General features: G+C 39.6%; 2 protein-coding genes across 5 annotated transcripts; one reads left to right on the plus strand and one right to left on the minus strand.

Annotated features, from left to right (window-relative positions):
* Positions 1-2762: 2762 nt before the first annotated feature.
* Positions 2763-6218, minus strand: tmem182a (transmembrane protein 182a). The gene is made up of 5 exons (XM_015966150.3): positions 5832-6218; positions 4776-4893; positions 3442-3540; positions 3222-3359; positions 2763-3140 (listed from the first exon to the last, which is right to left on the minus strand). Exons 1-5 carry the CDS (start codon positions 5988-5990, stop codon positions 2914-2916), a joined length of 741 nt encoding a protein of 246 aa, XP_015821636.1. The 5' UTR covers positions 5991-6218; the 3' UTR covers positions 2763-2913.
* Positions 6219-9081: 2863 nt separating this feature from the next.
* On the plus strand, positions 9082-15024 carry mfsd9 (major facilitator superfamily domain containing 9). Of its 4 annotated transcripts, none has more exons than XM_054746806.2 (6): positions 9082-9238; positions 10843-10930; positions 12074-12117; positions 12783-12912; positions 13318-13527; positions 13609-15024. In XM_054746806.2, the coding sequence occupies exons 1-6, from the start codon at positions 9164-9166 to the stop codon at positions 14457-14459; spliced, it is 1398 nt and encodes a 465-aa protein (XP_054602781.1). In that variant the 5' UTR covers positions 9082-9163; the 3' UTR covers positions 14460-15024. The 4 variants fall into 4 exon arrangements, with proteins under 4 accessions (XP_054602781.1, XP_015821635.1, XP_054602782.1 ...); XM_015966149.3 differs by having other exon boundaries at positions 9083-9250; XM_054746807.2 differs by having other exon boundaries at positions 9093-9250; positions 13349-13527.
* The last annotated feature ends 18 nt before the right edge of the window (positions 15025-15042 follow it).

Here is a 15042-nt window from a genome sequence, read left to right on the forward strand (position 1 = left end):
TTGTGTCAAAACTTTTAAATTTTCATAAAGGAAATGTATTCATTTCTCACCCAATTGACCAGATTAAAACAGCATCCTGAGCAGTTTTTAGTGAGTTTAACACTTCCCGCCAAATTCTGCATCAGCATCGGTTTATGAAGGATGCCTTTTTAATTATGTTGAATGATATGTTAGAAATAATTTTGACCGTGATCGTATATAAAACTTTAATTAGAGGGAAGCTCTACCTGAAGAAATTAGTTAAAAACTGAAAGATGGATGCTAATGTCTGAGTGTAACATTACATGAACTTTTTATTGTTAAAGTAACAACATTTAGCTATCAGGATAAGGAATGAAGCACATTAATAAACATGTCATGGTCTGAAACCACTCGCTGTCACTGAAAACAACACAAAGACGTTCCCATAACAAGTCTCATTTTTCACCTTTATGTCGCTTCTGAGTTTGGAAATGGTGCAGGGCTTCTCTCAGATTCTAGATTTGTTTTAGTTTAAATGTTAGTAAAATACATAAAGATATTTAAAGACTCAATCACAGATCTTGACACATTTTGTTCATAGTATTTCTCAAAATTTCATTAAATCTTATGAATAATTTTACTAATGATGGTTTACAGAGACATCTTTTGACCGTCTCTTTTCTGTTTTTTCTACAAAGAGTGTGGGTTTTTGAGTGAAGCCACTTCCTGCTGCCTGACCACCCCCCACCCCCTCTGGAAGTGCTACCCTCTCATCCTCCATCTCGCCTCATCCTCTATTCTCCTCCTCACCTCCTGTCGCACTCCATCCCTCTGCTGAGCACAGGTATTTGTTTAGGAATCTCTCGGTGGAAATTATACTCCATCTCCGGCGCTCCCTATCAACACACAATTATCATGGGCAATCATGCAGAACAGCGCTGAATTCAGCGGGGACTCCCACTCTGATGACATTACTGACTGCAAGGCCCAGCTTCTGCAGGAGGCAGGCTGCTCAACACCTGCACCATATCAGCCCATTCCTCGCCTTTCGCCCTGATCACACACTTGGAAATGGATGGAGAAAGGACTTTTTAAAGATCATAATAGGATTTCATTTAAATCTGGAAGTCCACAAGAGAAGAAATCTTGACTGAAAGAACAGCTCCAGCATCACACAGGACAAATCCTGTAATCTTATCTCACAATTTATTAGTGTTTGTCACCTAAAAGTCTTTCTCTGGTGACCTGCAGGGTTGTGGATTCTCATACGGATCTGCAGAGGAGGACGTAGCTCAATGTGGAGGCTGTAATTTGAAATTTCACAAATTTGGAAGTGTGAGATCTCTTTCATTAGAGTCCTTTGTGCAATGTAAAGTCAGTCTCACCGGATAATCCGTCTCTCTGCATTGTGTCACTCCCTCCCTGAACTCTGAGGCAAACTGCAGATGCATTTCCCCACGTACATTATAAATCTTGAAAGGCACAGAGTTGATGCAGACACATGAGAGTCAACACAGAAGTACATTCAGATCCTGATCAAATGCTCCATTCATGAGTGAAATTACCATCCGTCTGTCAGCCAAGGTGTGAATTCTTTCATCTACAGATCACAGCTCTGAAGTTGTGATTAAATGCATAACGCCACGTACACTCCGCTCCGATTCCAGATAAGCAGCACAGGATTTCTGAGTCTCAGGGTGAGAGCTGGACACACAAGACTTACAAGACAGCACTGCCCTCTTCTGGTACCAATGCCATTTGTAGTTATTTGTGTTTTCATTTGTTTTCTGATTTTTCAATATTGTCTTAAAATTTTGAGGAGAAAAAACCCACACTTCATCAAAGTATTTTATTATTTCAAAGCCAAACAGATCACAGAGAAAAGATGAAACCCCAGCCAAACTAACATTCATGAAGATGGACTAACATTAAAATGAATGATAGCAAAAAATAACAAAATAAACATAAAAATGTTCAGAAACGCACCATTTGACCATCCTGAAACTATAACCTTTTGTGTGCAGGATCACTGCAATGATGTCAGAGTATTTTTAAGCTGCTTTAACATCCGTGCATTTATTAAAGGTGTGGTTGACTGAAAAACATTTTAATGATTATTTCTGATTATATTCAGTCACTTGAAGTTTGCAGGCTGAACATGAAAATAGGCTCCTACACCTATTTCCTGCATTAGCTTCTGATAGAAAATAGATGGTGAAATGTGAGGATTTGAAAATACTCACACTGTAACATCACAATGTGAATTTGCATTAGTGGCCACGCCCATCTTGGCTCCCGCCTAGCCACAGGAAGGCTTTTTTAAAATATTTTTGCAGAGTGGAGTGTGTGTTGGTGATAGTGACTTTGCAACATGACTCAACACCTTCTGTTAGCCAATCAGAAGCGAGATGTGTGCATATCATAAATAATAATGAGCAATCCTGCTGTTTTTAGCCCACCTCTGCACCAGCAAACCTCTGCATCTCAGAACAGGAGCATTAAAGCTTTTTTAATCACTCACAATGTTTATTATCATTAACATATTTGGGTTTCAGATAACATTCAGTTATTTCTATTTATTTACTGATTTAGTTTTCAGCTAAATGCAGTAAAAGGCATCTGGTAAAACTTTTCAAAACACCATGTCTCATTGCTGTAATTACATTAAAACAACTAAACTTGTTATGTTTTTACATTTTAAGGGCTGTTACCTTGCTCCAGCACACCTCTCTGCTCTAAAAATAAACCTTTCTATTTAAAAGATGTGAGTTGATGCAGGAAAGCACAAAAACACGCCCCAGTAAGAAGTCACCATTATATTTCTCATTCTCAAGCAAACAAAACATGCTCCATTTAAAAAATGTTTGATCAAAACAGTAAAAATAACCCAGCTGCTCTGCTCCATTTGAGTCCTGTTTTCAGATGGCACACACAAAACATAAAGCTTCTTCTTCAGTGGTAGTTATTCTGGACAGTTCGACCAATCAGGAGGAAAAGAAGGCCGGCCAGGAGGCAGAAGAAGACGCCGATGGGAGCGAACATGAAGGACAGGCCGTAGCTTATGGACAAGTTGAAACCCGGACAGAATTTTATGAGCTGGTATTTAACGTGGGCTTCTAAAGTGTCCGACAACTGAAACCACAGGATGAACAGCACCACCACACACAGCAGGAAAAAACCTGGAGGTGCAAAACTCATTATAATCTGAGCAATTAAGCATCAGCAGATTGGATTAAATGCATTAAGAGCTTGTTTCTCACCAGATACCAGGAAGAGGCCACCTCCGGCCTTGTAGAGGCGGTGGCTCGCAAAAGGAGCACCACAAATGATGAGGAGCCCACCCAGAAGCACAGCTGCTACACTGATGAGCATGAAGATGCTCCAGAAGCCTTTGTAGACTAAACAATAGAGATGTTAACCAGCTGTACAAAAACCATCTTATCTTTCAGGAAAATCAAAGCAAACTATTGCAGTACTCACTCAAGATAGGGCTGTACTCGGCGGTCTCGTTTGAGGCTAATATGGGGAATGGATAGAGATAGGCTGGCACACACTGTTTAAAGCTGGGATGGCTCGAAGCTGAAAAAGAGGGATTTTGAGAACATTATCAACAGATTATTTCAAACATATAAACCATAAAAAATATTTTTAAAACTTATGAATTTTAAATAATTTTATTTGTTTTGCTTATTTTTTCTTGGAGCGTGTGGAATTCCTCCGATACTCACAATGCCCGCTCACGCCTGCAGGATGTTTCTTACCGTTCTGAGTCACCACAAGGGAAAAGAAACAGCTAAATGACTCACAACCAGCTGACAGCAGGGGACCAGAATAACATCACATGGTGCAAGCTTGTTGAAATGGTCACATGAGAGTTTAGGGTGGGGATGGGCAGGGGGGTTTCTATCACTAGTAACAAACAGAACCCTCTTGTGAGCCTGCCTGGTGGGAGACCCGGATCCTAAAGCATCACTTTCACGAATATTTTTACCTTGTTTCAGAACGTTTTTGGCTACAGATGTGTTGATATGTTGTGAATTTTCAGATTTTTATCAGAACGACTTTATTCTGTTAAAATCTGCGTAACCGTGATGTCTTAGGTTTTTACCAAATCCTTAAAATGATGGAAAATTCATAGGCAGCCCAGATTTTAATGATTAGGGGTTTGTGTAATTATTATCAATAAATATCTCACATATTATAGGCAGATCGTTGGGTCTTTACTTCTGACATGATTGACAAGCTAACGGCTAGTTTGAACAGTAAAACCAAAGTGGATTTGGGTTGTATTAAAACAAAAGGTTTGTGGATAATATTTTATAAACCGGTAGACCCATCATTCTGGCAGAAATCCTGGTATTCCTGCAGGAATCACTGCGGGCTGGACCAGAAGGGCTGCAGCTATCTCCTGCATTTTGCTTTTTGCAAAGCACATGACGTAAAAATGCCACATAATAAAAGATGACGGGTTTGTAAAATTTAAATTTGGAGTTTGCATTGACAACTGAGATATACGACAGCAGGAATCTAAATTTTGTTTGCATTGGCCAGAAAAAACACCCCGTTTCTCTTTTACTGAGGCTCTTTGTGAAGCCATTAACAACAGGAATATTAACATTTTAACTCCACCTCATTTGATTTGAGATGTGCAAATAAAAATCTTACACATTTCCAGGTCTAACCATTTGCAACAATTAAATGAATACTTATATTTTAAAAGTAATTGTCATGCAGATTTTGAGATGTGAAACATAAAGCACCACGTATGAATATAAACAAACATGAACTGAAACTATTAAATGCATCCAACTCACTCAGCCAGCTGGCCCAATCCAGTTCGATTCCATCAGTATGACCTCCAGAGAAGCAGCCCCAGAAGAATCCCTCATGGTACGAAACTGTTGAATCCCTCCCACCTTGCTCCGCTCCCAGCTAGAACAAGGCAAAACCAAAGTTTTATTAAGCATTTTCAGATTTTTAGAAAATATGAAGTTTATGCATGGCTATTTATATGGCTGGTGCAGTTTTACTTTTAATCACTGTTTCTTTACGTTAGTTTAGTTAGAGGATCCCCATTGGTTTCCATCAAAGTGGTTACTAATCATCCTGAGGTTCATTTAATAAAATATAGAATATTTATTATATTCATCACATTTTATAAATAGGAATTTCATTTTAAAAACACTAACTGTACGTTTCAAATAACACTCAACCTTCCCAGATATTCCTAATTTCCTACAATGTCACAAATAAAAACAATAATATAAGTGAAAGCATTAAGTGTTGGTGGGAGAACACTCTTGGACCGTAAGGCTTTAAAAAGACAAGCTGAATCCAGTCATGAGATTAAGATTAGCTTTTAAACTTATTTTTCAAACACATTCAGATATGGTTTCAAAATCCAACATGACTAGAGATTCTTATTCTGAGCTTTTTAGATATCCTACATTTTCTTACACAAATCACACTTTTTCTGTCATTAAATTAAAGTTTTATGAAAGAATCCTAGTTTAGCACCTACTGTATATTGCTTATTTCTTTTATTGTCCAGAGTCAGTTTCAGGGCTCACTCAAGCCTAGATCTGTTCTAGTCAGTGATATTTAATAGGGGATCATACTTCTGAGACTGCTGGTATTTGTATTCCTATCACAGAGGCACATGGTACCAGCCATAGCTGCACACACACTACGTTAAACAGTGTCCTGTTACAGCAGGAGAGCCCCAAAGGGATGTGTCTCCACCCTGCAGTTAGATGACTAGTTGGAGCCACTTTCAAAAGCAGCACATTTAAGGAAATGGTGCCTAATGTTACTTTATGACTCTTTTCTTTTTAGAACACTTGGTAGTAAAAATATAAGTATGCACCCACCTGTCCAGCTGATTTGTCTGTGAGACTAGATCCATCAGGGTTTGGTGTGCAGCTCTCAGAGGCCAGTAGCCAGTAATCAGTACCAAAAGAAAGCAAGATGAACACAGCTGCCAAAGCTCCAAAGAGACCTGCAAAGAATAATGCCACGCTAAGCTTCATGGTCCAGAATCGACAGCTTGATTCACACTCTTAGTCCAACTAGGTCCTTCGATCACAGCAAGTACATGTGACAAGTCAGTATTACATCCACTCAGTTAGATGTTGTTACTCCGTCCTGCTGGATTTTGTTGGGATACTGGATTTTCCCTTCCTTCTGCAATCCGTGTCTGTGTCAAAGTCGTCCACATGACTCCTTTGGACCCTCCGCCGGGGTCTAGAGCAGCCCAACCCCCCTCACCCCAGGGCTATTTTTAATGTCTGATTGAAGACGGCTGCTCCAGCTCACCATGGAGCTGAGTGAGTGGGGTGTTTGGAGGGGGACTCATGCAGAAATAACCAGGCAACTGGACACCCAGAATCTGATGGGAATGTCAGAGTAGGGTGAGAGTAAAAGGACAGAGGAGTGACTGGTCCAGCAATCCCCCTATCCTTTGCCCCACTGGGTAAGTAGGTGATCGTTACTGTAAACGCTGCTGCGAGATAAACGAAAAAGGAAAAAACACAAAAAAATACAAATACAGAAAATTGTCAATGCAAATGTTATGGTCTGATAATAAAACCTAATAAGTGGGATATTTTAAAAACTGATTTATCGTTTCAGACTGTTGCATCCTACACAAACCTTTTAAGCATGTCTTCAAACATGCACATTATACTTGTACTGGTTGGTGGGTTGCTCACGTCTAAGAGGAATGTTTAGCAGAGAGTCTAAATGTGGACACCGTCTCATTGACACACCAATGCGACCTCCACCACCTTCATTCCAGGCATCTTCCCCGCATGTTTCGAAGTGTGTGTCAACAATAAGCTTGTTGGGCCCAGTTTTTATGGAGATCAGAAGTCCTAATGAGTCCCATACATCATGTAAGCTACAATTTTACTAGGTTTTGCAGCTGTAGTCTATTGCAATAAATCTACATTACAGCTTTGGTTTATTTTCATCAGATGTTTATTATTTACTTAACCGTGGGATGCCATTTGTACATAAACATGCATGTGCTTATGTCATTTTGTTCTTCATAACGTTACGAAAATTTTCTGTATTTTTTTAAATAGCCTTTAAATAACATCGATTTACTAAAACTCAATTTTGAACAATTCAGTTATTTGCTGTTGTTAGTGTCTCGCATTAATATGGTGCCCCTCTCCAAGTCCACCAGTATGGAGATAATTTTCTTTCTTTATTATTCAAATAAAAAACGTACTTCAAACAACAAAACAAAATCACTTTTTGAAAAACTGCAATAAAAAAAGTTGTAAACAAAAATTATCAGTGAAGTTGGAAACCAGATTGTCGTTTTATTTTTGCCAGCACACGACACAATTGTCCCATTCTTTTAAGGCAACAAATTAGCCTAGTGAACTAGACCAAATTCTTGCATTGCAAAGAATGGTCTAGGCATGCTCTATTGGAACCTCAGCAGCTCCTACCAGGACTCTGGCTGGCCAATCACAGCTCTCTAGAGGGGTTTCAAACACATAAAGAGCTGTGATTGGTCCATAATGGTGGGCCAATCATAGTGCTCTATCTGCTTAGTGAACAAATCACAGAGCTTTATCCGCTTTGTGGGCCAATCAGGGCACTCTATATGCCTGGTGGGTGGGATGATGCAACAGAGTGAAACAAGAGTATGTCACATTCATTGTCCAGTAGCATGCGGAGATCATTTGAAAGACAACGGTAGAACCCGCCCCACAACCGCGAGCCGTCAATGGAGCATGGCCAGACTAAATAATACATTTATTTAGTCTGGCTTGCCAGGCTAGCAACAAATAGTAGTGGAAGAAATTAGAACTGATAAAGGACATAAGAAATGGTAGCTAACACAGACTTTTAGATTATGTGCTCCTCACAACAGAAGCTGAAAAGCAAATGCTCATACAAAACTTCCGGTTTTTTAAATTATATGTATTTATCTTGTTGAAAGAAAAACTTGTAAAATATAAATCACTGATTGGATCAAAAAGTCAGTCTTTAATATAACAAATTTTAAAGTCAGTGTTTTCTTTTGTTTTGTTTTTGATTGCAATTTTTCAAAAATTGTTTTTCAATTTTAAGTAGGCATACCATTTTTCTGATTGAATAAAGAAACAAAATAATCTCCATACATAAACAGCCCCTTATGGCCATACTGGAGCTATGGCGATGGGCAGTATGGTGGGCTGTTTCATTGCAACAAGAAGGTTGCAGGTTAAAATCCTTCTTTTGGGCTTTCTGTGTGAAGTTAGCATGGTCTTACCAGTCGTGTTTTTTACTGGGTACTCTGATTCCCTCCCGCATGACAGGTTAATTGTAGACTTTAAATTATCCCCAGGAGCGAGTTGTTTCTGTGTCCATTTGGTCACTGGAGACCTGTTGTCCTGATCACTGCTGAAGAAAGCTCTAAGAAAAGTAGTTAATGTAATATGTACCTGGAGATACCTTTAGCTGCGTGAAATTTTAAAAAGCAGTGTTAAATCATTTGTACAGGCTTAAAAATATGTTTGACTTTTAAACTTTTTCATTAATATAAATGTAATTTATTTTGTCTCGTGAGGAACAATTATTTTAGGCAGCAATGCTTGGAAAATCCAGCAGGTGGCGCACAGAAAACTCATTTTTTTTAAATATTATTATTATGAAAAAATGTTTTCTCAATTGTAAAGGCCACGATCTTTTAAGTTGTAAATTATTTCGTTAGTGTGTTATCTTAAAAGGAATACAGTTTCAAAATAGAGGTGGCTTTATCAATATTTACCCTGAACAAAAAATAAATAATTATCAAAAAGTACAGAGGTCTAAAATTAGACGTTGAAGCGTTTAAACGAGGAAAATGAGACTTTAAAGCGTTCCTGACTCTCAATAAATAAAATAATTTTAAATAATAACAGTGTAAACATGTGACGTCGTTAGGCTGTACCACTGTTGTGAAACAAATGGGGGAGTACCACAAACGACTTTCAGTTTTAAACTAAAATAACGAGCCTTTATTTAGCAGTAAACACAATCAACAAACAGGAGCACTATAAAATTCTTTATGACGCATTATCTTTCACGCAGTTTCTGGGTTTCTCACAGTTACAAGTGAAAAATGTCTGGCCTCCCCCTGTTTCAGTCACAACCCCACCGGCAACGAGACGTGTGCTACACCGGATGTGTCCAACCGCTTTAGCCGAGCTGTCACAGCGGGAGGATGAGCCACCAGAGATGTAGCACCTTACCACTGAAGCTAGGAACAAGGAAGGGGATTATAAGATGCATCTATGTGGTGGGTTTCATGGTGAGTGCGTTACTGTAGACGTTGCCCCAGCTGTTTAGGTCAGATGTGTGTTTGTGGTCATTCATTCATTCATTCATGACTCAGGTGTGAAATGAAACAGGTAAAGTCAGGTTTCAACACTTTTATGGATTATTTAGTCGTCACTTTGATGATTGAGAATGGAAATAAAATCCACATGGGTTTAAGAAATTAAATATTGAAGTAAATTATTTACAAAACCATTTCAAACGTTTCTTAAATTAAACCCCCTTCCTCCAGTCACTTAAAGTCTGCAATATTTATACTAATAAAAATATTGTTTATTATTTTGTGCTAAATAAATTATTTATCAACTAAATCTTAAATTTCTATTTGTAGACCTAACAGAAAAACAATAATTTGATCCTGCTGGATGACATAAACTTCACAGCAGGAAGGAAAAGTAATAATTGTACAATACTTTTCACATAACTTAAACAGAAACATATTCCGGAAGTTGTTGTTTTTTCATTTCTGCTGTGGTATTTTTGTAAAGGACAAATCTCTTCATTTTGACAGATTTTTAAATATTTTTGTTTTTATTAGGCACAAAAGCAAGTTTGGGTCATTGCACAGATGTTTTTTTTATATATATATAATTTTATTAAAGGTGCCTAGAAGTAATCAGGCTACTTTAAATAAGAAAGACCCCTGAAAAAAGAACAAACCCGCAGAGAGCGTAATGTTTCTGAAGGTAAAACATCTCTGGAATGAATTGTTCTGGAACACTGTATGAGTTGCAGTATGTCATCAATTAAGTATTTGGCCAGAATTGCACAGATTTCAGAAGCACAGATAAACAAGATGAGGGACGGATTTTGGAGCTCCATGGCGGGTATCACAACCATTCTAACCTCTGGACTATAGAAGATCGTGCTTGATTGATCCTGTCCCATATACTGGTTGCCAATTTTGTTTTTATTTCTGCCACTTGCAGAACTAGAGTTGTGTGTCTGACACTCCCACATCCTTCATCATGCACTCAGTATTATGTGTGTGTATTAAAGTCTACTCAACAAATATTGAGAATTGGGCTGCACAACCTTATTGTAACATATTATCTTTGCAATGCTGATTTATGCAATATCACAACTGTAACTTGGACTGAAATAAATCACAGACTATTATATTTATCATGCATTAAAGCTCTGCATGATATATTTGATGTATATTTGACTCACTGTGATGAGAGAATGGAAAGAGAACATGAAGGAAAATGTGAATGTAAATCTTATGTTGACATTGTGCTGTTTTACAAAAATATTACATATTTTTTGATATCGTGCAGCTCTATATGGGTTAGCTATAACTGAGGAAGAAGCATCATTTGTTTTCAAACAGGACCAGATGTAGACAGGCTTCAAACTTACTTTTCATATTTGTTTTCCTTATTTTATGCAATATTTTATGCACTTTTAACTTAATTGCAAGTGGAAATTTTTACTGATGTTGGGCATGAATTGTTAAGTAATATTTTAAAATGATTGCATCATTATGACTAGATCTGCAGATTTGGATTAAACCTGTGTATCTCAGTGTCCTGCTATCATTCTCCTATCTTTGTTTTTCTGTAGGACTTGTTTGGGGTGAGCATGATCATCCCACTACTCAGCCATCATGTGAAGGCACTCGGAGCCAGCCCCACTGTGGCCGGTATCGTGGGTAGGTTGTGTCCAGATTATTCACTAATCCATAGAAGAGTCGATCTGATCAAGAAGGAAGCTGCCTGAATAAGCCATAAACGCCACAGTCTTGGAACCAAACAATAATAATTATCGCTGCATTTAAGACATTTCCCTTGAATTATTGCTGGATTAACAATGTACGGTCAAGTGTAGCGGTGACACAGATATTAAATGTCATAAAACCTGCTGCCTCTAAACTCTAGAACAAGGCTCTGATGAGGAGACATTATTTGCATTCCTCTTAAAAATTATGTCCATGACATTTGTGAGATGAGAACATTTGGAGGATGTCTTTATGTTGAGAAGGGCAGCAAAGAAGCCACTTTTCTCCTAAAGAAAACCCATCGGAGATAGGTAAATGTGATGAAGATCCAAGGACTAGACTGCTGAGGACCGGATTATAGTCATTTTCTATGATCGGATTATTTGGGGCACTCAATTCATGTGTGGGAGGGTGGAATCACTCACAGTTTAACCCAAAAAATACAGCTTTGAATAAAGAATGGTGCCTAAACATCCTCCCAGAGGAACTCCTCCAACCATTCAAGAACAGTTTGGTGATGAACAATGTCTTCGTGGACATGCTGGAGTTCAATCCCATGAGGCCAAAGGGATAAAATCCTTAATCCCACTTAGAGCTTGTGGTCCGTCCTCAATGGGTGGACTAACAAACAAACTCCAAGCAGTTTTTAAGCTAGAATGGAGTAGCATCAGCCAGGATTTGGACCAGAAGTTGATCTACAACCTGCCAGGTGGAATTCCAGACGTTTTGACAGAAGTACCAGCATTTTAAATGGTAACCTCTTGTTTAAACTCAACGTAATTATCAATAAAAACCTTTGAAACTTGCAAAATGCGTATAATTCAACATGGTAACCATAGAAACAGCTGACAAAAAGATCTGAGCAGAGATGTAGAAACCAACACTTTTGTCTTTCTGAAAATATTTGATCATGAGGACAAATTGGTAAAAGAAATGGGAATTTGCAAAAAATATATAGGTCACCCCTTTTTTAATATCCTATATTGTATGTTTTCATTAGATTTTCTTTTGTTAAAGCAAACATAGGTGACCTTTGCTGTGATACAAAATACTAAGCGAGTTCCTAAACTGTTGCAGGGTCTACATACGGGATCCTACAGCTTTTCTCAAGCACAGTAGTTGTAAGTATTGTCTTTGTTTTTGTCTTCTACAACTCTCCATTCATTTAGTCCTGCTGAGACACTCAATAGCCACAATTGCTGCATGCCATGTGATCACTGGCATTTTACAAAACCAATGGACACTGATTTTTGTCACACGGAATATTTCGTTTGCACACTTCCATGGAAATAAGCTGCGCCAAGAGAGCTTTTTATGTCATTTAGGAAATGTCCACGTTGCGAGTTAGACGTTAGAATCTCAGCTTCCTTTTTGCTGCATCTCAGAGCTCCTAAAATTGGTTTAATTCCTGCTGGTCATGCGACAAATTAAAGACATAAAGACTCATCTGTTGGTGCCTTTGTGCAGAGCGGCTGCATCCTGATGCATGCTGGGATGTGTGAACAGCTGGGTTACTATGGTAATCCCACAAGTCCACATCCAGAACACAGACGAACTCAGTTGGTCCTAATTTTGTTATTTCATTATGGTTGTGTGTGAGACAGAGAGGGCGATAACCTAATAAAACAGGCTGCTTGGTTCAGAGATAATTTAGAGTTTAGGTATTTTTCTGTTTTTATGTCACTTAATTGTTACATTCAAGCATTTCGGCTGTTTAATTCAGTTAAAACGGTACGATTCCACTTTTAGAAACACTGACGAGTGAACTTTTTTGTGTGACTGGCAGGGCAGCTGGAGCGACGTGGTGGGGCGGCGGTACTCTCTTCTGACGTGCCTGCTGCTGAGCGCTCTGGGCTACAGCCTCCTGGGAACGTCCACGAGCATCACTCTGTTTGTCCTCGCTCGGGTTCCCGTGGGTGAGTTGTGGAGCGGCCCGGAAAACAATTTACTTTTATGTTATTATGTGAATAACAGCAACTGTCCCCTGTTTTATGTACTTGTTTGAGAATGCTTCCCACTATTCACAGCAGTCACCCGCACCTGGCTCGCTGAATTAACAGATCTTTTCACAATAAAAGCCTGCTGAGTTCAATAAATCTTTCATTTTTCTCTTTAAGTAACTCTTCTTTACAATTTTGTTAGATCTCACTGATAAATCAGTAGAACCCTAAAGTTCAAACTCTTCTAATGATTTTGTATTTAAAACTGCATTTGAATCACTCCAAGCTTGTTACGCTGACGAATTAGGTAAATTGGTAGCATCATCAACTTCATGAATCTGAAGCAGAAAAGTTAAATTATTTACATTTTTCCCTTTTCAGGGCTTTTCAAGCACTCCCTGTCCATCTGCAGAGCCCTGCTGTCCGACCTGGTGTCAGAACCTGAGCGCCCACTGGTGATGGGACACTTTAACGCCGCCTCCAGCGTTGGTTTCATCCTCGGTCCGGTGGTGGGAGGCTATCTCACTGAGCATGAAGGAGGCTTCTACACTTCCTCTTTCGCTTGTGCTGCCATCTTTATTGTTAATGCTGGTGAGTCAAACTAGAGTAAGTCACTTGTGGTGATTGCCGGTGAAATAAGTTTATTATGTGTGTGTTTTTTTATCCCTTCAGGGCTGGTTTTCATGCTGCCATGGAGCAAGACGCTAGCAGATCTTAGCGAGGCTAACTGCAGTAACAACTCCAGTAAATGCTGTCACGACCAAAACTACAACAAGTCGGTGCAGAACGGTTCTCACACTAAAAGTCAACCGGTGGTGTTGACAGCAGATACTGAAGCATCATCCAGATCCTCCTGGAAGCATCATCCCAGGTGGAGGCGGGTGTCCCTGCTCCAGCCTGCCTGGAGGCAGCTCTCCTCAGTGAGCTCCAGGATCCACATGGTGGCCTTTTCTGACATGTGGGACTTGTTTCTTGTGCGCCTCCTGATGGCTGTGGCCATCATGCTCTACTACAGTAACTTCTCTCTGGCCATGGAGGAGCGTTTCTCTCTCAAACCCAAAGTGACTGGTTACCTGATTAGCTACAGTAGCACCTTAGGGGCCCTCTCTGGGTTCCTGGTGGGGCCCGTTACCCAGCTCTACAGGAGCAACATGCCCGCTCTGCTTCTACATTCCACAGTGCTCACCTGTTTGCTTATTTTCCTCTACTCCACCGCGCCGAGCGTATGGCAGGTGGTGCTCACCTCCACCTTCTTCGCCATTTCCACCACGATCGGTCGGACGTGTATCACAGACCTGGAGCTGCAGAGGGGCGGGGTCCAGGCCAGCGGGACTCTGATCGGAGCCGGGCAGTCGGTCACAGCTGTGGGTCGAGTTCTGGCCCCTCTACTTTCTGGTCTGGCCCAGGAGTTCAGCCCGTGTGGTCCTCCCAGTCTGGGAGTCGTTCTCGCTCTGGCAGCTGTGGGTTTGCTTCTCATCAGAATCCCTAAATGGGACCAAAGACTGACAAAAAAAAACCTCTGAAACTGTCAGCAGCCGAGTGGACTTGTAGTTGTTCAGAGAAGTGCTCTTACTCTTTAGCTGTGATGGACAGCCGCAACAAAACCACAGGCCTTCTCAGGGACAGAGGAGGGGAAACGGCCATCAGCAGGACAGTCCTTCCAAGATTGTCACGCTTCTAGATATGCTGAAGGAACGACAGGACAGAAAAACATGTCTTTGCTCAGAATTCACTTCTGTAACCACTACATCTTTAAAAAATCCACAAGGGTTTTAGCAGCCATTAACTGTAAACCTATAGAGCTACTGATTCATAAAAAAACTGTAAGAAAATACCAATAATTACCTTCTAGACTGGAAATGTTGGATGATCTGGATGCATGACAACAGTTTAAATTTAGGCTTTAATTTTGCACTTTCAGTTCATTTTTTCCTCTAATTCAAATGAAAAAGTTTCTGCTGTGGTATTTGGGGAAAATCTTGCTTCTGATTGTTAGGCAACTGAGAAATGTTCAAATGTAAACAGAAAAATGTTTTGTAGGTTTGTTTTTTGATTCAATTGTTTTTGAGCACTAATAAAGCATGGAAATGAAGGAAAACTGAATTT

Source organism: Nothobranchius furzeri, chromosome 14 (genome assembly GCF_043380555.1).
Source record: "Nothobranchius furzeri strain GRZ-AD chromosome 14, NfurGRZ-RIMD1, whole genome shotgun sequence".
In the NCBI taxonomy this organism is placed as follows: domain Eukaryota; kingdom Metazoa; phylum Chordata; class Actinopteri; order Cyprinodontiformes; family Nothobranchiidae; genus Nothobranchius; species Nothobranchius furzeri.

Coding starts and splice junctions, on each gene's coding strand:
- tmem182a (XM_015966150.3), bottom strand. CDS start 5,990: ATGAAGCTTAGCGTGGCATTATTCTTTGCAGGTCTCTTTGGAGCTTTG. Junction 3,360..3,441: donor CGAGTACAGCCCTATCTTGA/GTGAGTACTGCA, acceptor TCTATTGTTTAG/TCTACAAAGGCTTCTGGAGC. Junction 3,141..3,221: donor TGGCCTCTTCCTGGTATCTG/GTGAGAAACAAG, acceptor TTGCACCTCCAG/GTTTTTTCCTGCTGTGTGTG.
- mfsd9 (XM_015966149.3), top strand. CDS start 9,164: ATGAGCCACCAGAGATGTAGCACCTTACCACTGAAGCTAGGAACAAGG. Junction 10,931..12,073: donor CACTGTGGCCGGTATCGTGG/GTAGGTTGTGTC, acceptor AAACTGTTGCAG/GGTCTACATACGGGATCCTA. Junction 12,118..12,782: donor TTTTCTCAAGCACAGTAGTT/GTAAGTATTGTC, acceptor TGTGACTGGCAG/GGCAGCTGGAGCGACGTGGT.